Source organism: Onychomys torridus, unplaced genomic scaffold (genome assembly GCF_903995425.1).
Source record: "Onychomys torridus unplaced genomic scaffold, mOncTor1.1, whole genome shotgun sequence".
Taxonomy (NCBI): Eukaryota; Metazoa; Chordata; class Mammalia; order Rodentia; family Cricetidae; genus Onychomys; species Onychomys torridus.
In genome coordinates, this window is record NW_023412870.1 from 2075982 (window position 1) to 2095336 (window position 19355).

The 19355-nt window shown below is 53.1% G+C and overlaps 2 protein-coding genes across 4 annotated transcripts; both read right to left on the reverse strand.

Annotated features, from left to right (window-relative positions):
- Nucleotides 1-2292: 2292 nt before the first annotated feature.
- Nucleotides 2293-12699, reverse strand: Ppp1r18 (protein phosphatase 1 regulatory subunit 18). 2 transcript variants are annotated; one of them, XM_036176322.1, is made up of 4 exons: nt 12607-12699; nt 10037-11637; nt 4157-4373; nt 2293-3153 (listed from the first exon to the last, which is right to left on the reverse strand). In XM_036176322.1, the coding sequence occupies exons 2-4, from the start codon at nt 11630-11632 to the stop codon at nt 3134-3136; spliced, it is 1833 nt and encodes a 610-aa protein (XP_036032215.1). In that variant the 5' UTR covers nt 11633-11637; nt 12607-12699; the 3' UTR covers nt 2293-3133. The 2 variants fall into 2 exon arrangements, with proteins under 2 accessions (XP_036032215.1, XP_036032216.1); XM_036176323.1 differs by lacking the exon at nt 12607-12699 and adding an exon at nt 12318-12596.
- A 736-nt stretch (nt 12700-13435) lies between these two features.
- Nucleotides 13436-17145, reverse strand: Nrm (nurim). 2 transcript variants are annotated; one of them, XM_036176298.1, is made up of 5 exons: nt 16953-17145; nt 15412-15608; nt 14627-14803; nt 14046-14323; nt 13436-13590 (listed from the first exon to the last, which is right to left on the reverse strand). In XM_036176298.1, the coding sequence occupies exons 1-5, from the start codon at nt 17083-17085 to the stop codon at nt 13551-13553; spliced, it is 825 nt and encodes a 274-aa protein (XP_036032191.1). In that variant the 5' UTR covers nt 17086-17145; the 3' UTR covers nt 13436-13550. The 2 variants fall into 2 exon arrangements, with proteins under 2 accessions (XP_036032191.1, XP_036032192.1); XM_036176299.1 differs by having other exon boundaries at nt 13436-14323.
- Between the last annotated feature and the right edge of the window lie 2210 nt (nt 17146-19355).

The following is a 19355-nucleotide window of genomic DNA, read 5'->3' on the forward strand; positions in this document are numbered from 1 at the left end:
ACCGCGAAACCCGGAAAGAGTTGAGCTCTTCCGGCCAGAGCTTAACGGTGGCTGGGCGGGTTCAAATCGCGCAGCCTTTTTCGGGACACTCCGGTGCAAGCTCTCTGTCGCCCCCTGATGGTCTGTCCGTGCGCGGATGCTGCGTTCAGTCAACACAAACCCTCTCTCCAGGCCCTACTTAGTAGATGGTTTCCACAGCTTGGTATAAAGAAATACAAATCAGGTTTAGGGAAACAAGACATATAATAAGGTGCTGGAGAGATTGCTCGGAGAACTCCAGTTCGAGTCCCAGCACCCACGTTCCTCACAACCTTAGAACTCCAGCTCCAGGGGGATCCAACACCTCTGGTTTCTACTGACACCTGCACTCACACACATACTCACACATAAACACATAATGTGCACATACTCACAGCACATAGTTAAAAATATTAAAAATAATCTAAAGATACTTATTAGAAATGTGTAAGTTGGGTGGGAGTTCCGGTATCTTCATATTTTTAAAAATATGCTTATTTATTTTATGTGCATGTGTGTGTTTGTCTGCACATCTGTACCAGGTGTGTGCAAGAGCCTTTTTAGATCAGGGGTATTGTGTCTCTCTGGAGCTGGAGTTATAAACTGCTGGTTGTGAGCTGCCTGATGTGAATGCTGAAAACCAAAATCAGGTCTTCTGAAGGAGCAGCAAGTCCTCTTAACCACTGGATCATCTCTCCAGCCCCTCTTTTTGCTTTTTTGTATATACATATACATACATACACACATATATACACATATATATAAACGTTTTACTTGCAAGTGTGTAAACCACTCAGAAGCCTGGAGAGAACATTCGATCTCCTAAAACTGTAGTTACAGGTGAGCCATCAGCAATGCTGGGAGTGACACCAAGTCCTCTACAAGAGCAACAAGTGCTCCTTGAACCCTAAATCCTCTGCTCCCACTTTCTCAGTGTTGGGATTATAAACACTTGGCTGAAATATGTAATTTATATGCAATCAAAAATAATGGGCCGGGCGGTGGTGGCACACGCCTGTAATCCCAGCACTCGGGAGGCAGAGCCAGGTGGATCTCTGTGAGTTCAAGGACAGCCTGGTCTACGGAATACACAGAGAAACCTGTGGGGGAAGGGAATTTAAGTAGATTCTGTTTCAAACTGATAGGGGTAGGGGAGATGAATAAGGTCAAAATATTCAATATTGTAAAAAGGAGTCTTCAGGTGGATGTTATTTTTTTGTTATTGTGTGTACAGTGTTCTGCCTGCATGTACACCTGCACACCAGAAGAGAGCACCAGATCTCATGACAGATGGTTGTAAGCCACCATGTGGTTGCTGGGAATTGAACTCAGGACCTCTGTAAAGGCAGTTAGTGCTCTTAACCTCTGAGACATCTCTCTAGCCCCCACATGGATTTTATTAACAGTTTATCACATACCTACAGTTAATGGTCTGCTGTGAGTTAACCCCTTCCTAGCACACACAGATGACCTTGGAGAAGCAGAAGATACCAGAGCCCAACTCAGTTTCCAGAAGTGTCCTAGAGAAGCACAGATGTCACTAGTCTCAGAGATGTGGCCAACCACCTGACCAGAGAGGCAGGACTGTTCTGGAATAATTAATGGTCTTTGCTTCCTTTTCCACTTTCTCTAAAGCCTGTGGCTGGAGTGGAGATGGAAGTTTTCTAGGATGCTGATCCACAGCCTTTTCAGATGCAAACTCTCCAAATGAAGCACAATTTGGACATTCTTGTCTCTGCTGTTGGGATGTCTTCCTTCCTTCCTTCCTTCCTTCCTTCCTTCCTTCCTTCCTTCCTTCTTTCTTTCCTTCCTCCCTTTCTTTCTTTCTTTCGTTTGCTTGTTTTTTTTGAGACAGGGTTTCTCTGTGTAGTTTTGGTGCCTGTCCTGGATCTCACTCTGTAGACCAGGCTGGCCTCGAACTCACAGAGATCCACCTGGCTCTGCCTCCCGAGTGCTGGGACTAAAGGAGTGTGCCACCACTGCCCGGCTATTGGTATTTCTATTGGTGATAGACAATACAAGTTACAACTGGTCACGTCCAGGAACCTAAGTGGACAGGACAGCACATGCTTGAAGTTGTTCCTATTTGGTGAAATGCAGCCAAAAAAAAAAAAAAAAATCACCTGATCCCAAAAGTGAGATCCCAAAGAATGTGGGGGAGGCTCTGTCTTTCCTGTTGTTTTTGGTAGTATTGGCTTGGTTAGCCAGGCACACATGCAGGCAAAACACTCATTCATACAAAAGGAAAATTGAAAAAGAAACAGGCAGCAAGAGTTGAAAAGAGCTCCATTTTATTACGGAAAGTTACAAAATGAAACAAGTCAGGAACTGGTAAAGGGGTAAAAGGAGGGGGGGGCTGAGGCGCCTCCCTTGGCCCCCCACACTGCAAATTCAATTCAATGTGAACCACGTGGAGGAACAGAATTAAATAATTCTCATGGGGTTCAGAGTTAGGACCCCCAGCTTTCCCTCGTGGGGGAAACTGAGGCACAGTAATACTGAGCAAAGTTGAGGAAAGCCACATACCTCCCCAGGTCACTCTCAATAGTAACAAATGGAGGGTGGAGGATTCCACAGGAAGGCTGTGAGTTAGGCCTAGCTTGTAAACCTGGGACTCTGGCAGGTGGAACTGGGAGCGGGTGGGTATGTAAACCAGGAGAGGAGAAGGAAGCTGTAAACAGAGGAGCATTGACCTAGGAAAAGGCAGCTTGTGGATGGAGTGGGATCTAGACCTCCCAGGGAGGTGAGTGCTTCAACCCTGAGTGTCCCCGGGAGTGGCGGAAAGTCAGAGAAGGCTGTGGGGACAGTGTACCCTGTCATGGGGCCGGAGGTGCTCCATCTACCTCAACTCCAGGTGAATCCTGTGTTGCTCACTCTTAGCTCGCCCACCAAGGATGCTCCGGTCCACGTGACTACACCCACGGGGGACCTTGGGTTAGGGGTAAGTTTAGGCTACTGGCTCTGCCCCAGAAATGGGATGAGAAAAGCAAGTCGGAATGTGCCCATTGCCCTTCCCCGCCAGGCTCATTGCTAGGGTCCGTCGGCTCTGAATTGTCCAGACTCCAGGATCTCCGGTATGAGAAGGAGGGAGGTATGTGCCCCAACTGGAAGATGATCACCGCCGGCATGACTCATCTGCGGGAAAAGAAGGAATCAAGACAGAAGTGGGGGGGGGGCCTCTGCCACCAGCCTCCCATGCACCCCAGAACCGAAGAGTGGCTGGTATAAGAGAAATCTTTACAATGTGTTGGGTGCATGCCTGTCACCAGCAACAGGAGTCACCACAGTTAGCTGGGATTGTGCACTAGGCATCTTGTTTAATTTCATCTCAGCAAAGGTGAAGTAATTTAATGTCTAGCTATAGTCCGAGGTGCTTCAAAGAAAGCATCTCAATTCTTTCAACAAATGCAGGAGATAGTGATTATTATCAAATTTTCATGGTGCTGGGATTAAAGCAGGGAACACAACCTTGTTGGTTCGTGTGTTTCAGACAGGGTCTCAATCTGTGTGGCACAAGCTGCCCTGGAACTCACTGTGTAGACCAAGATGTTTTTGTGTTTCCACCGGCGCGGTGGGATTACAGGCATGAGCCACATGCTCAGCTCTAGGCACCAATCATATCACTGAGCTACACACTCCGAAGCCCAGGACACAGCTATTAACTCTATTTTAAAGGATGATAAAATGCAGCCTGGTCTACAGAGCGAGTTCCAGGACAGCCAGGGTTACACAGAGAAACCCTGTCTCGAAAACAAACAAAAAAGAACGATAAAATGAGGGCTGGGGATACTGAACAGTGGTAGCGCATTCATCTAGCATGCTAAAGGCCCTGGATTCGACTCCTAGAGTGTGGGCATGCACACCCCACACAAGATAAATTCAAACTGAGTCCACATGGATCTGGGATCACACCTTAAGTAACAGACTCCAGGCCACCTGACCCAACATGGGTATTTTTAACCAGACTGGAGATGTGGAGCACGAGCGACCTCTGGTTTTGAAATCTGGAGACTCCCTGTGCACTGGGCTTCCAGGAAATCGCTCCACCGGCAGAGCAGGTCCTGGGCCAAGCCCCTTCAAAGCACCCCGCCATGGACACCAGGGGGCGCCCTCTGCCAGCCGTACCGCCGCGGCTTACCCACTATTAGGGCCTTGGTGCGCAGCCCGCCCTGGAGCCCTGGTTGCAGTAGCAACTCCTCCTCCTCTTCCTCCTCGTCGTCGTCGTCTGGCTGGGTTGCCAAGGGGCTGGGAGCACTGGGGGCCTCAGGCTCCGGGCCAAGATCTTCCAGTACCGAGCTCTCGGAAGGGTATTGGTATGTGGTCTCCAGGGCCGTCTCACTGAAGGAGATCTTGAGCTGAGGGTGGGAAGAGATGGGAGTGGAGCTAAGTTCATTACTGCGGCCCAGAGAGCAGATGCAAATGGAGGGGGGCTGACCATAGGCACCCCAAAGACTCCCCCCTCCATCCAGTTGGAGATTCGGCTTTCCTTTACAGCTTGATTTTTCCTTCAAATGGCATCAAACAAAACAACACTTAGGAGGGATGGATGGCTAGGTGGTCAAGAGCACTTGCTGTTCTTGACGAGTACCTGGGTTTAGCTCCCAGCACTCACCAGGCCTCTCACAACCATCTGTAACTGTAATTCCAGAAAACACGACCTGACGCCCTCTGCAGGCTCCAGGCATGCATGTAGTGCACATATATCCAGGCAGGCAAAACACTCACACACATAAAATAAAAATAAATAAATCTTTTTGTTTGTTTTTCGAGACAGGGTGCACCCCTGGCTGTCCTGGAATTCGCTCTGTAGACCAGGCTAATCTCAAACTCAGAGATCTGACTGCCTCTGCCTCCTGAGTGCTGGAATTAAAAGGGTTGTGGCACCATCGCCTGGCAAATAAATAAATCTTAAACAAACAAACAAACCCAAACCAGATCTGGGCCACTGAGATGGCTTAGTGGGTAAGGGTACTTGCAGCCTGGCATGATGCTCCTAGTTTAATCTTTACAACCTCTGACCTCCACGGGGTGCTGTCAGTGTGCCCCCCCCCCCCGAATTAATGCAAAACAAAACAAAAAACCAAGAACAGGCTGGGCAGTGGTGGCAATCTTAATCCCAGCACTCAGGAGCCAGGTGGATCTCTGAGTTCGAGGCCAGCCTGGTCTACAGAGTGAGATCCAGGACAGGCACCAAAGCTACACAGAGAAACCCTGTCTCGAAAAAACCAAAACCAAAACAACAACAAAATCCCCAAACAACCAGGTGTGGTGCCTCACACCAGTTATTTCAGCACTCAGGGGTTGAGGCAGGAGGATGATACTAAGTTCCATAGGTAGACACTGTCTTTAAAAGTAAGCCCTCCCGGGTTAGGGATTTAGCTCAGTGGTAGAGTGCTTGCCTAGCAAGCGCAAGGCCCTGGGTTCGATCCTCAGCTCCAAAAAAAACAAAAAAGTAAGCTCTCCCAAACACACACCAAAACGAAACAAAACAAAACAAAACAAAACAAAAACAAAAAACAACAACAGCCTCTGCCCATGGTCAGGACTGGATATCTGGGTAAGTAAGGTAAGATTCAGATCTCTACCCTTTACAGCCGTGAGGCAGAGGTGTAAAAAGAAACCAAAGTGCATAGAGGAAGTGCTATGGCCAGGTCTGGGACTCTGGGCACCCTTTGGGGCATTCCAAAGGAGGTGAAGTCTGGGCTGGCCCAGCAGTAAAAAGCTGGCTGGGAAGGGAGTCCCTGAAGGTGCCCAGTTTCCCATAGCCTCAGGGCTTTGATGTTCCCTGGGATGCCCAGGTTCCAGAGAGCCTGTCCTCTGGTGCAATCCTACAGGTCCTGGCTGGTGAATGGGTAACACAATGGAAAGGACAATCTGAGAGAAGAGCCGCTCAACACACAGGAGAGTCTCTGGAGTATGCAACTGGAGATCTGACAAGGATGGAGAAGAAAGTCCAGGCAAACACTGGGTAGGGATGGAGAGGAGGCATCACAAAAACAGACGCAGGAGGCCAGAGGGTATCTGCAAAAACAGGCTGTCTTCAGGTCCTTCTGCCCTCCCCTTCACCCTCCAAAGGAGCTCAGTGGGATTAACTCTGCACGCCAGAGGGTTTAGGCAGACAAACAGGAGGGGATGTCAGGTGATCTCCCTGGGGCATCTGTGGCCCTGCATCTCCTTGTGACCGACAGAGTGGCTGCAAGGGGCTGAAGGACAGATGTGTCACCTTGGTACCCAAGACTGCATGCATCACTCCTGGGGTCCAAACCCTACCATGGCTTCTTATTTCATCTCACTTTGAATAAAATTGAGAGCGGTTAACCAAAGGCAACAGGGCGATTGGCTGCCAGCCGCCCAGGTGCGCTTCTGCCTCTGGGCCTTTGTGCCGTTCCCCTTGCCTGGGATACTCTTCCCCTGAATATCCCCAAGGCTCCTCTCCTCCAGGGCATCCTGTTTGGAAATTGCCACATTTGCAGCCTACTCTGTGTCCTGATCTGATCACACACACCCTTGTACTAATATTTCCATAAGCACTCACTCCCTTCTGACCCACTAGAGAACCTGTTACTATCTTGGGGGAGTTTGTAGTAAGACCTCTTCACACAAAATGTCCAAGTGCTCATGTCCCTTATATAAAAAGGTGTAGGGGCTGGAGAGATGGCTCAGAGGTTAAGAGCACCAGCTGCTCTTCCAGAGGTCCTGAGTTCAATTCCCAGCAACCACATGGTGGCTCACAACCATCTGTGATGAGATCTGGCGCCCTCTTCTGTGTACATAATAAATAAATCTTTAAAAAAAAAAAAAAAAAAAAGGCGTAGTACTGCATATGACTTACACAGCCCCCCCCTTCTCAAGTTCACCATTATTTTTTAGAAACTCCTCCCCCATCCCAACCATTTTATGTGTTTAGTGTTTTGCCTGCATCTAAGTGCACCCGCCATGTGCATTCAGTGCCAGAGAAGGCCAGAAGAGGGCATCAGATCCTCTGGACCTGGGGTGGAGGATTGGCACCACCATGTAAGTGCTGGTACCTGAATCCAGGTTCCCTGCAAGAGCAGCGAGTGCTCTTAGTGGCCACACCATCTCTCCAGTCCTTTTTTTGTTTTGTTCCTGAGACTGAAGCTCACTAAATAGCCCAGGCTAGCTTTGAGCTTGACATCCATAGATGGAATTACAAGTCTGAGCCAGCGGCCTGGAGGGCCTGAATATTTCTGGCCTATGCTTGGCTGAAATCCGGGCCGCAGAAGGCTGAGTGCGCTGGTTCCTCATATACATGGTCACCATGAAATGAGTTTATGAGTTACCATGCTGAATAAGGTGAGGGCTCGTCTAGACATCAGGTGAGGCCCCAGATGAAGACTGAGGCTAGGAGGGATGTGGACAGAAGAGGAGGACAGCCTCCAGATGGCTCACATCCCAGTATCCGGAAAGGGGCCCATACTAGTTCTGTGGTTGACAGCTTTACCCGAATTTCTAGAAGCCCATTCTCTTTTCTTTCCTAAGTTCTGACCCTTGCTAGCCCTGCAGTTTATCATCAGTTCTGTAAAAGGATTTGTTTTACTCACTCCATCTACTTCAGTATCTACATCTGTGTCACCCCCTTTTGCCTCACTTCCCCCCAGCTTCTGACTGGGCTTCTCAGGAATGCATAACCCGAATGGGGAGGGGGGGGAGAGGCAGGGAGGGAAGTGACTCACTGGATCCTCTCTCATCAGCTATATAAGGTCACAAGGGGGCCAGGGAAGGAGGGGCAGGCCTCTAGCCAGAGAGGCTGCTGGGGAAGAGCACCAGCTACATACAGCCTGGTTCAGAGCAGGGGTGATGTCTCTCATGATGGCAGGGATAAGTTGGATGAAGTAGTCTGAAAAGGAACTATTTAGGAAGGGTGATGGAGGGTGAGGGAGGGTGAGGGAGGGTGAGGGATGGTGAGGGATATTGAGGGAGGGTGATGGAGGGGGAGGGAGGGGGAGGGAGGGTGATGCAGGGTGAGGGAGGCTGAGGGAGGGTGAGGAATGGTGAGGGATATTGAGGGAGGGTGAGGGATATTGAGGGAGGGTGAGAGATGGTGAGGGATGGTGAGGGAGGGTGGGTGGGGGGGGGAGGGAGGGGGGGAGGGGAGGGGTGAGAGAGGGTGGGGGATGGTGAGGGAGGGTGAGAGAGTGTAGCAATGGTTGGGACAGAGCAGGGTGAAGCACAGTCAGCCTTGCTGAGTATTTGGCAGAGGGCTGAGAGGTGCGGGTATGGATTTAGAGGGCTGAGGGGTAGATGGTCATGTCTAGGGAACTCTGCTGCCTCCTCCCCACCCCCACCCCAGTGTGGCTGCTTCCTGATTCTCTCACCACATCCTGAGCACAGTTCTGGCAGGCCCCCAGGCCCAGTGTTCCCACTCAGTCCCACCAGCCTTCCGGCCCCCACCCCACCAGGCTTCCTGTTTGGAAGGCCTGCTTCCGCCCCCTACTTGGTGACGGAGGTACGGGCACCATCACAGGCCCTGCTCTGCATCAGCCTCCTTGGCTTCCCGCAGATGGTCCCTAGGCTTGGGCTACAAAGCCTTGCGCCTCCCTCTGCTCATTCCCCAAAGTCACAAGCCATCCTCAGGAGGAAGTGACCCTTCTGAGCCCTGTGCCCTGGGAGCGTTTCCTTTAGATCTGCCAAGTCCTGAGAAGAGAGGGCCAAGAGGAGTGGGGGGGGGGAGGGCTCAGGGTACACTCTCAGGGACCACCCCAGGAGGGCTGGAGCTCCAGGGAGGCTGGGACAGAGGTGAGACAATAAAGTCATACTCAAAAATGCTAACATGAAAATGAATTCTCTGTCCATAAGTGAAAGACCACAAAAAGATGAGCTGGGAGGAACGAAGTGAGCCCCAAGCTTGGCCTGATCTTTGGTCCTTATGGTCTCCCACTGACACCAAACATTCAGTTACACAGACTAAGCAGGAACAGGCTTCCCAGTCCTTCTGGTCTGAGGCGTCTGAGTGTAGCGCTGTCTTTCCCTGGAGATTTTTCACTTAGGAAACAGCTTGGTGCACAGGAGGAAGGCATGGGGCTAGGGCCAGAGGGAGAAGCTATGCTGTCCAGTGTTTCCTTGCAGGTCTGCATTCCAGTCTAACCTCTGACCCTCTGCTGGCCTCAGCCCCACCCCTGCCCCAACTCCCACAGTGCCTAGGCCAGTCTCAGCTCAGCTCAGTGCAAATGAACTTCTCTCTTTTTCTACCCCAAGGGGAGGGAGAGGCCAGGGTAGGAGGGACAGGGGAAAACCAAGGGTGAGCCAGTTCCATGGGGGAGGGGAAGCCCGGGAGGAAAGATGGGGGAAGGGACTGGGATATTTTGGAAGAGGAGAAGGCTTTTCTTGTCCCCAGAGAGAAGGAAGCACTGTCTAACATTTGCCCAGCTGGGGGAGACAGGCAACCCCGAGGTCACCCACTTCAAATGGCCTCTGTATGCCTCTCCTGGGGGTGGGGGGTGGCCACGGAGGCTGACTTGGGGGTCTAAAAGCCTTCTCTCAGCTGAAGAGCCAGCTCTGCTCCATCTCACTCGTCCCTCTCCGTCCTGGGATGTCCTCATTTATTTAGTTCTGTTCCCTCTTTTCTTGGGGCTGAGACCCTCATTCCAACTTCCCTGAACTTCTTGCTTCCACATTCTCTGCCCTCCCGGCCATTTCACCCCTGCCTTCACGGCTGCAAGATGGTTCTCTCTTCTCACCTACAAAAAGGGCTTGGCTGGGTCAAAAACTCAAAAGGGGGGGGGAAGGAGAGGGGATTGAGAGGATGAGGGAAGGAGAAGGCCTGGACACACCCTGAACACGGCACACCCCAACACAGCAGTTGACTGCTGGGTAGAATCCTCGGTGCTCCGAAGTGAATGGCACAGGAGGGGTGCCCAGAGGAAGGGTGTGTGTGCACAGGGAGGAAGGGGGGTGGCAGGAATAAGGAATAGAAGACAAGCATACAGGCACATAAAAAAGCCGTCCAGTCAGAGCTGGAAGGAGACTTCTGCGCAGGCTTGCGTGGCCGCTTTCTCACCTGTTTGTGATGTCTTTCAGGGGACCCCTTGACAAGGCAGCTGCGGCTGAGACGGAGGTAGCCCCCCAGCACCAAGATCTCCTCAGCAGTTGGGTACCGCTTCTTCCCAGGTCCAGACCCTGCAGCATCAGCTGTGGCAGGGGTGGCTGGAGGGGCTGGGCTGGCAGGGGGCACACACCTCCGTGGGTTGACAGTGAAGGTGTGTCCGCTGCGGCGGGGGGCCCCCACCCCCGGTCCTGCCTTCACCCCATAGAACAGGCGGCTCATGAGGGGATCCCCGGGGGGCTGAGGGGCAGTTGGGGCTGGGGGTGGGGGAGACAGAGGGGCTGGCGTTGGGGGCCGGAGTTCTGCTGCTTCCTCTTCCTGCTGTCTGGGTCCTTCCGTCCCAGCCCCGGCCTGCTCTGGTGGGAGGGGGGAGGGCCCAGAGCAGAGGTTCTGCTGGGCTCTCAGAGGCCTGCTCTGAGCCCCCGCCTCCTCTTTCTCAGCCTCCCCTTCAACCTCCACACCAGAAGGCCCCAGGTGCTTCTCTGAAGGTGCCGGAGCTTCTGGCTTCTGAGTTCGAGTCTCTATGTCCCGAGATGTCCGTTCTCGAGCCTTCCCAGAGTTTAGGGTCCATTTCCAGCCTTCGATGGGCCTCGAGATCCTGTCTCCATCCTCCACAGGGCTGGGCCTCTGCTCAGGCGTCTCCACTTCTCTAGAGGTGGTGTCTTGAACCTCCTTTGTCACTGGAGACTGGTCTAGGATAATCTCTGGACTCAGTTTCTCTTCCTTTCTCCCACACTCCTCCAAGCAGTCTTTTCTTTCTTCTCTTGAGTTCAGCCTCCACTCTGCGGCCTCCAGCTGTATCAAGCTCTGTTTCTGGGGTTCTTTCGGGTCAAGATTCCACCTATGGGCCTCTGCCAGGCAGGCCTGATCGCCAGACTCCCCGGGGCTCAGCCTGCTTTCTAATACGTCTTTTCTCTTGGGACTGTGATCTCCAGGACTTGCTAATCTCAGACTCTCCTCTGGAGTTTCTCCAGGGCTCAGCCTCCATTTCTGAGCCTCTGCTGGTCTGGAACTCAGGTCTCTGGCCTCTGCAGGGCTCTGCCTCCAGTCTCTGGTCTCCGAAGTCCTGGAACATGACTCTTGGGCTCCCCCTATCACCAGCCTCCTCTCTCTGGCCTCTCTGGGACTTAGCCTCTCTTCTCTTGACTCTCTTCCCTTGGGGCTCTGCTCTCTTAAATTACCAGGACTTGACCTCCGTTCTAGAGCCTCCAGAGGTCCAGGCTTCTTATCAGAAAGCACTTCATTTCGCTGCTGCTGCTGCCGCTGTCGCTCCTGTTGGATGAATCGGTTCTGATGTACTGGTCCAATAGCCTCCAAGAGGACAGCGGATTCATCTGGGTCTGGAGGTCCAGCCTCTGCAGTCCCAGGCACTGGGCTCGCTTCTCCAGGAGGCAGGCCTGACTTGGCTCGGCGTCGTTCCAGGATTCCCCGCTTCCAGGCTGGCATCTGGGACAGGCGATCCCGTTCTGCTTTCTCACGGCCACGAAGCGCTGCCTCCTCCTGCCGCCGCCGGGCTAGCAACTGTAGCTTCCAATCTGGGATAGCGGTCATGGTCACTGGAAGTGAACGAGAGAGCACTGGGGGACAGGAACAGGAAGACTAGGCTTCGGAGGGGCCCGGAGATTGAGAATGGGGGTGGGGGAGGAGGAAGTGATGCGGAAAGAGACGAAGAAGAACAGAGAATGAAGATAGAGGGAACCCGGGAGGGGAGGGAGAGCCGAAGAGGCAAGAACAGAAGTGAGAAAAGCTGGGTGCCAAGTTGGGGGTGGGGTTAATGGGAGAGGAAGAGTCGAGATTCCGGGCAGAGGCAGCGCCAGATTGGGGTTTGTGGGCACTAGACAGTCCCTAAGATGTGAGAAAGGGAGGAAAGGCAGGAGAGAGCGAGAAGTCGGGGAAACGGGCTGAGAAGTGAGCGGGTTCAGTCGAGGCTGCCTCCCGGGTACCCAGGGGAGACAAGTGGGAAGGAAGAACCGGGAACCGGCCGGCGACGGGGCGAGGGGTCGGAGGGGGTGAGAGAAGGTGAGGACAAAAGCAGGGGTCCGCTGTAGAGGGCAGAGGCCAGGGGGAGAAGCGGGGAGCGGGCGCGGGCGCGGGCGCCTCTCCGCACCGGCCCCGCAGGTCCCGGCTGCCTTCCCGGCTGCGCTCGGCCCCGCCCCTCAGCCGGGTCCCCACCCCACCGCGCACTCCGCCCCAGAGGCGGGTCAGGGGAAATACCCTCCCCGGGGACTTTTGGTACCCGAGAGAGTGCAGCCTACGCGTTCCCAGGACCCTGGCGTCCACCCGCGTCCGGTCCCGCCAACCTCGCCGGCCTCCCCACCAACTAGGCCCCAGGACCCGGGCGCTCCGAGGACCCGCATCATGCCTCTGCTGTCCCCAACCGGGGACCCCGCTCCCAGGGGCCCTTGACCCAGCGGGCCATGCACCCGCAGGAACTGCACGGACAGGCAATCTCTGCACAAAGGGGAGGCACTCCAAGGGAGATCAGAGACACTTCCCTTAAAGTGGGAGCCCCACAGTCAACTTACACGCCTTGGGGGTCCCTAGGAGGAGGTGCTGTAGAGCCAGGCGTCGGGAGAGAGGAAGAGGAGGAGAGAGGCAAAGGGAGATCCGGAGGGAGGGAGGGAGGGAGGGAGGGAAACAGAGGAGGAGGGAAGTGGGAGCCTAAGAGGAGGGGGCGCAGACTCAGACGGGGGCCCGGTGGGGGCAGCGACCGCTTTGTCTACGGACAATGGGGCGAGGGAAGGGGGCGCAGGGCGGAGCCCGGCGAAGGGCGGGGCTTCGCTGCCCTTCCCGCGTGGGGCTCCGTGGTGGCACTCGTCTCTTGCAGTGGCAGTCCACAACTCTTCGCTGTCTGTCTCCAGAGGCCCTCACCCACTTCCTCTCCCAGCCCTGGAGAAGATGGGTGTCCAGGCCCATTGCTCCAGCTGGCCGACCCGGGGCGGCGGCCCGTGACTCAGGCCCCCTGAGGGACCTGGGGAGGAAGCGGCAGCTGCTGGGAGTCGGACCCGCCCTTCCCATCACTCGCCGCTCCTCCCCATGCTTTTGCTTCCCCTGGCCAGTCTTTGTTACCGTGGTGGTGTGGGCGGCTGCCAGGCCCCAGAGTCCGAGGCAAATGGCTTTGGGAGTTCGCTCCCCTCTCAGAGACTTACTCTGTCTCCCACGGGTCCCCTGATCTATACGCGGAGAAACTGTAATATTTGGAGGGAGCAGGACTGGGAGATTGGGGCGGACCCATGGGGTGTGGCCCCAGCCCAGCGCTCGTCATACAGTGCTTGGCTGCTGCTCAAGAACTGGGCCTCGTCTTCCTTCCCACACTTGGTCCTGCGGCTTGAGAGACATGGACAGACAACTGGATACCATATGTAGAAAATTTATTATTTTTCTGCAGCGCATATCCTTTGGGAGAGCAGGGAGCCCGGCGTCAGCCCGAGTTAAAAACGGGAGACACCGCTGTAGGAGACCGACCGAGTTAAAAAAACGGGAGACGCCAAGGAGCTGTAGGGCTGGACCTAAGGAGGTGGAGAAATTGAGGCCCGAGTGGGGAAACGCACAGCCGCGGAACAAAAGAAGTAGCCACCACCAGCAAGCTTGCAAACTGGCCCTGACATAGCTCCTTGAGGTGGAAGCTAGGAAGGGAATCCCTGAGGTGCAGAGCCAGTAACAGTGCCAAGGGAGTGAATGCTTAAGGCAGAACCCTTAGCCTTGTGTGTGTGGGCCATGCCCCAAGAGATGAGATGAGATTCATGAGTTCTGTACCCACTCTTGGTTGGTGAGAAGTGGACCCTGGAGGCCAGTGGCTGAAACTCTACAGTAGGGTACCTGGACCCTGGAACTGAGGTCTCCAGCAGGGGAAGGGACAGACAGCCCCTTCAGCACAGCCTCTACCCTGAAGCAACCAGCCTAGATGCTAAGGGATTTTGATTTTGAGGGAGTACAGGCCTTAGAGCCTGAGCTAGCTCCTCACTCTGCTCCCCCATCCTGGGGTCTGGAGAGAAGCTGTAGTTTTCTTTGTAATTGAGACCGAAGGTAGCGGAGATCTTGCTGGTCCAGCCCATGTGCCAAGCCGAGGTAGAGGGTAAGGAGGAGAGCCAGGAGGAGGCGGTCAGTGCCCAGGGTGGGAACCACCCACAACACTGTCAGAAGTTCCACACATACTGGGTGTCGAAGGTGGGAAAAGAGCCTCAGAGCTCTAGGGGACTTCAGAGCCAGAGGCTCGCCCAGCCCCAGGACATGGTAATATACCTAGAAAAGAGAGAGAGCAGCATGGAAATCAAGCCCTCTTTCTCAGCTCACTCTGTTCTCTTCCTGGTACCACCATATTAGAAATCAGGCCCAGGATCCTTTGTGAGACTCTACCCCAACCTGAGTCTCTAGTCCAAGTATCATCCTCAAGCTCAGAGACCTATAGTTACTGGCCTTTGAAGCTGAAGAACAGGATCATGAAAGGAGGCACGGGACTAGAAAGCCAAGTGGACGGAAAGTGTGGGAGGAAGGGAAGGAGAGAGCTGCAGACACAGGTCTCAGGTGGGGATGTGGGATCCTCACCTGTTTGAGGCCCATGAGTTCAGCGTAGTCAAAGACCAGGAGGATGCTGAAGATGAGGAGCCAGGAAATGACGTGGAGTACAAAGCAGAGGAGGGGCACCCAGGTGGCCCAGGGCTCAGCCCGAGCCTCCCACAACACTGGGCCTCTGGGTACAGTTTCCCAGTACCGCATCACCAGCTGGGGAAAGATGAGAAACCAGGCATGCCAGTGGTCTCCCTTGCCCTACAGCAGCCTAAAACTCCTTCCCCCAGGTATAAACAGTAGATATTTACCATGTAGAAGTTTCTGGATGGGGTACCAAGGCTATAAAAGGGACCCATTTCTACAGAGGATGGGCTGGTGGATACCCACCAAACCAGCCGATGACAAACAGCCAATGAGAAGACTAATTGGAAGGCATCTTCCTTGAGACCTAGGGAGGTGGTTTGGGGTGGTGGCTCACACCTTTAATCTCAGCACTCACTCAGGAGGCAGAGGAAGGCAGATCTCTGAGTTAGAGGCCAGCATGGTCTATAGAGTGAGTTCCAGGACAGCCCAGGTTACACAGAGAAACCTTGTCTTAACAACAACAAAAAATTTTTGAAGCAAGACAGCACAAAGCTGCAAGTGAGATGCCTCATCTTGCGCTGGGAAATGTCAAAACCGGAACTTTGCTGAGAGAATGAAGTGTATGCTCCGGAGGAATGGAAGCTGAGATTAGCATCCTCTGGTTTCTTACACACTCATCTTGTCCCTCCAGTGTAAGCACATCATGAATTGTGTCTCCCTTGGCCAAGGCCTCATACCTGCAAGGCCAGGGCAGTGCACGCCACATACAGTGACCTCTGAAGGACTCCAAAGTACCGGGACGTCCATTCCTTCACTGTCTCAGTTGCCATGAGGCTGTGTTGCACCACAAACAATAGCAGAAGCCCAAGATCCCAAGCCAGGGAGGTAAGAATGCTCCGGTCCTGCAAGGCAGCCAACCACCCACGGCGGGCATCTGTGGGAGTTAGGGAAGACAGGGACCAAAGATAAGGTGGCTAGAACACTTCCCTTCCCTCGGCTTCTCGTGGAGCCCTATGCTATGTCCCTGATGCTTTCAAGATCTTGTCAAGGCCATGCCCAGTTAAATTTCCTGTTCCTTCAACCTTCCATCTTCCCTAGGCCTCCTTCTGGGGAAGAAGGTTCTTAGGAGAATGCAGGTAGGGCCATTAAAACCAATGTGGGGTCTGGGCGGCGGTGGCGCATACCTTTAAATCCCAGCACTCCGGAGGCAGAGCCAGGCGGATCTCTGTGAGTTTGAAGCCAGCCTGGTCTACAGAGCGAGTTCCAGGACAGGCTCCAAAACTACACAGAGAAACCTTGTCTTGAAAAAACAACAAAAACAAAAAACAAAAACAAAAAGAAAGGAAAGAAAAGAAAATGTGGGCAGGCTGGGGAGATGGCTCAGTGCTATATAAGCATGAGGACCTGAGTTTGATCCTCAGCACCCCTACAAAAAGCCCATCGAGGTGGTGTGTGCCGGTAATCTCAGTACTGGGGAGGCAGAGACAGGAGAATGCTGGTGCCACGGCTTGGCAGTTAAGAACACTTGCTGCTCTTCCAGAGGACAGAGTTTGGTTCTCAACATCCACATGGCAGCTCACAACCTTCTATAACCCCAGTTCCAGGTGATCCATCTGATCTCGTTGGTAGGACTCTGGTTTCAGCGACAGACTCTGTTCCCAAAATACTTGGGAGGCAGAGGCAGGTGGACGTCTGAGTTCCAAGCCAGCTGGTGGGTACCTAGTAAGACCCTGTCTAAAATCAGAAAGGTGGCTAGCTCCTGAAGAAGGATACTCAAGGTTGGCCTTCAGCTGTACCTGCACACACAGAAACATAAAATCACACACACAAAGCAAGGCTGGAGAAGTCACCTTTGGTGTGGTTTTCTTTTTTTGTTTTTCTGAGACAGGGTCTCTACATACATGACGCTTACTCAATAGATCGGCCTTGAACTCAGAGATCTGCTTGTCTCTACTTCTCAAAAGCTAGAATTAAAGGCGTGCGCTACCACGGCCCGCTGTTAGGGTTTTCTAATGTTTCCTCTTTTTATCTTTCCGTGTCCCTAGTTCTCCCGACAAAAGCCTACCCCCGGCCCCGCCCTTGCTCTGTCAGCCCTCACTCCCCAGTTTCTGCGCAGGACTGACTAATCTTGGAGTTTCTGATTTAGCCTTCTGTTTCCTTCCCCGCGGCGCCTCGCAGCTTTGGCCTTTCCCTGTCATCTGTTTCCACGCCCCGCCCTCTCCACGCTGCTCGGGCTCCTCCTCTCCGCTTCAGCTCGCCCTGGATCCGTGCGGCTCACCCGAACCGCCAGACTCCGGGATCCCTCCAAGCAGCGGCCGCAGGGAGGTGAAACGCACGAACTCCACTCCGGTACCAAAGGCCAGGATGAAAGAGGCAAGAGCCGCCGGGACCAGCAGCAGCGCCGGGGCCATGGCGAGCGGCAAAGAGCTTGCAGAAGAGGCGGGCTCGGGGTTCCCGCGGCTGCTGGCCCCGCCCAGGTCCCGCCTCCGTGGGGTGCTGGCCGCAGGGCGGGGACCGCGAGCGGCGCGTCACAGCGCGGAGCCTGGAACCCCCTGCGTCGTCAGGGCAGCGGCTTTGCAGCCACCCGCGTGGATCGAATATCAGTGCGGCCAGCGTTCGCGTGGCAAGTGAAGACAGAGCCTCCCCTTGCGTGGAAACATAAAGAACATCCTGGTTTTGAGAATAGCAAGTCCTTATCCTCCAACCTCAGTCCCTGGAGTGTTGGGTTACAGGCAGCGCCACCACGCCCAACATAGATTTTTATTTAGTGATCATTTTAGAGTTGCTCGTGATGGTTCGTGCCAGTAATTCCAGTACTGAGGCAGGAAGATTTGAAGTTAGCTTCGATGGCACATGGAGACCCAGTCCAAAAAAATGAAAAAGACCACGTGGTGAAAGGGCCATCAGTCCTTGAGTACAGGGTCCTCAGAAGACATGAGCTAATTCCTTCAGTTTACAGATAGAGCAAGGCCAGAGAGATAAAAATGTCCAAGACAAGCAAGGTCCTCAGGCTGAGTAGGGGAACATCCTAGCAGCACCCAGGGTGGGTGCTCCACCGCCTCTTGACCTAACTGTCACGCATTGTATAGCCTATTTCCTCCCCACCCTGCTCTCTGCTTGGGAAATTTGTACTGAGTGGGCTGAGTCCGAGGATATCAGTGTTTTTGAGGAAGCTCTCTCTGCCTTTTATTTTTATTTAAATGGCAGAATCTTCATGTAGCCCAAGCTGGCGTCGAACTTGCTATTATGTAGCTGAGAATACTCTTGAATTGATCCTCCTGCCTCTGCCTCCAAGTGCTGGACTGCAGCGTAGCGCTGTAGTCTGGTTCCACTGTTTTAGGAGCTCCGAAGTGGTCCCAGAAGAGCTTGTAGGTGGAAAACAAGGATTGCACTAAGCTTTATGGTTTCTCTTTATCCTGCTTCATCCTTGAACACATTCATAATCCAAGTCCTAGAGAGGCAGATGCTTAGGGCTCAATGGCCAGCCAGCCTAGCCTGCCCTACGTCCCAATGAGATAACCTGTCTCAAAGAAAAGCAAAGTGGATTCCTGAGGAAGGACATCCAAGGCTGACTTCTGACTTCCACAGGCACCAAGTAACAAAGGCCTGGGACTACAGTTTAGTGGTGAAGCTTTTCTTTTTCCCCCTTCAAGATAGGGTTTCTGTGTGTATCTTTAAAGCCTGTTCTGGAACTCGCTCTGTAGACCAGGCTGGCCTTGAACTCACAGAGATCCATCTGCCTCTACCTCCTGAGCGCTGGGACTAAAGATGTGCACCACCACTCTGTTGTGATGAAGCATTTATTTGCACAGCACTGCTGAAAGCCTTAGATTCAACCCCCAGAACACCCCCCCCCCAAAGAAAACCATGAAGATCCAGCATAGAGCTGGGGTGTAAATAAGTTGTAAACCAGTTGCCTAGCAGAGCAGGGCCTAGTTTGATGCCTACCACTCAGAGAGGATGTAGGCTATATGTACTACACCAAAGTAGTTCTCTAAGTTTATACACAGTTCACTGCAGAAAACTATACAAAGCAACTATATTTTTATTTGAAGTGAATTTCACATAGCAAAGAGGCATTTAGTACAGCAGCATTTAATATTCTGCACTATGTACAACTCTTCTTTTTTCTGGCTCCAATACTTTCAGCTCCCCATGAACAGTTCCCCTATCCTCAAGAGTCTGGGATGAATTGATCTGCTCTTATCTTTGTGGATTCACCCATTCTGGATAGATCATGCAGGTGGAATCAAATGTGTCCTTTGTGTCTGGTTCTTTTACTTAGGGTGTTCTTGACACTCATCTTCCAATATTGTGTTTTTACTTCATGTCTGAGCACTCCTTTTGGTGCACACAGCATATTTATATGTTCACCCTTGCTGAACAAACATCTAGTCTCTCTTTTTGGTTTTTTTGAGACAGGGTTTCTCTGTGCAACATCCTGGCTGTCCTGGAAGTCGCTCTGTAGACCAGGCTGGCCTCAAACTCAGAGATCCACCTGCCCCTGCCTTCCATGTGCTGTGATTAAAGGTGTGTGCCACTACTGCCCGGCCATCTATCTACACTATTCCTATATTTGGCTATTATGAAAATAAGGGGCTGGGAATGAGGCTTAGTGGCAAAGTGATGACCTAGCAAGCATAAAGAAAAAAATATTTATCAAGTGCCTGTTTTCATTTTT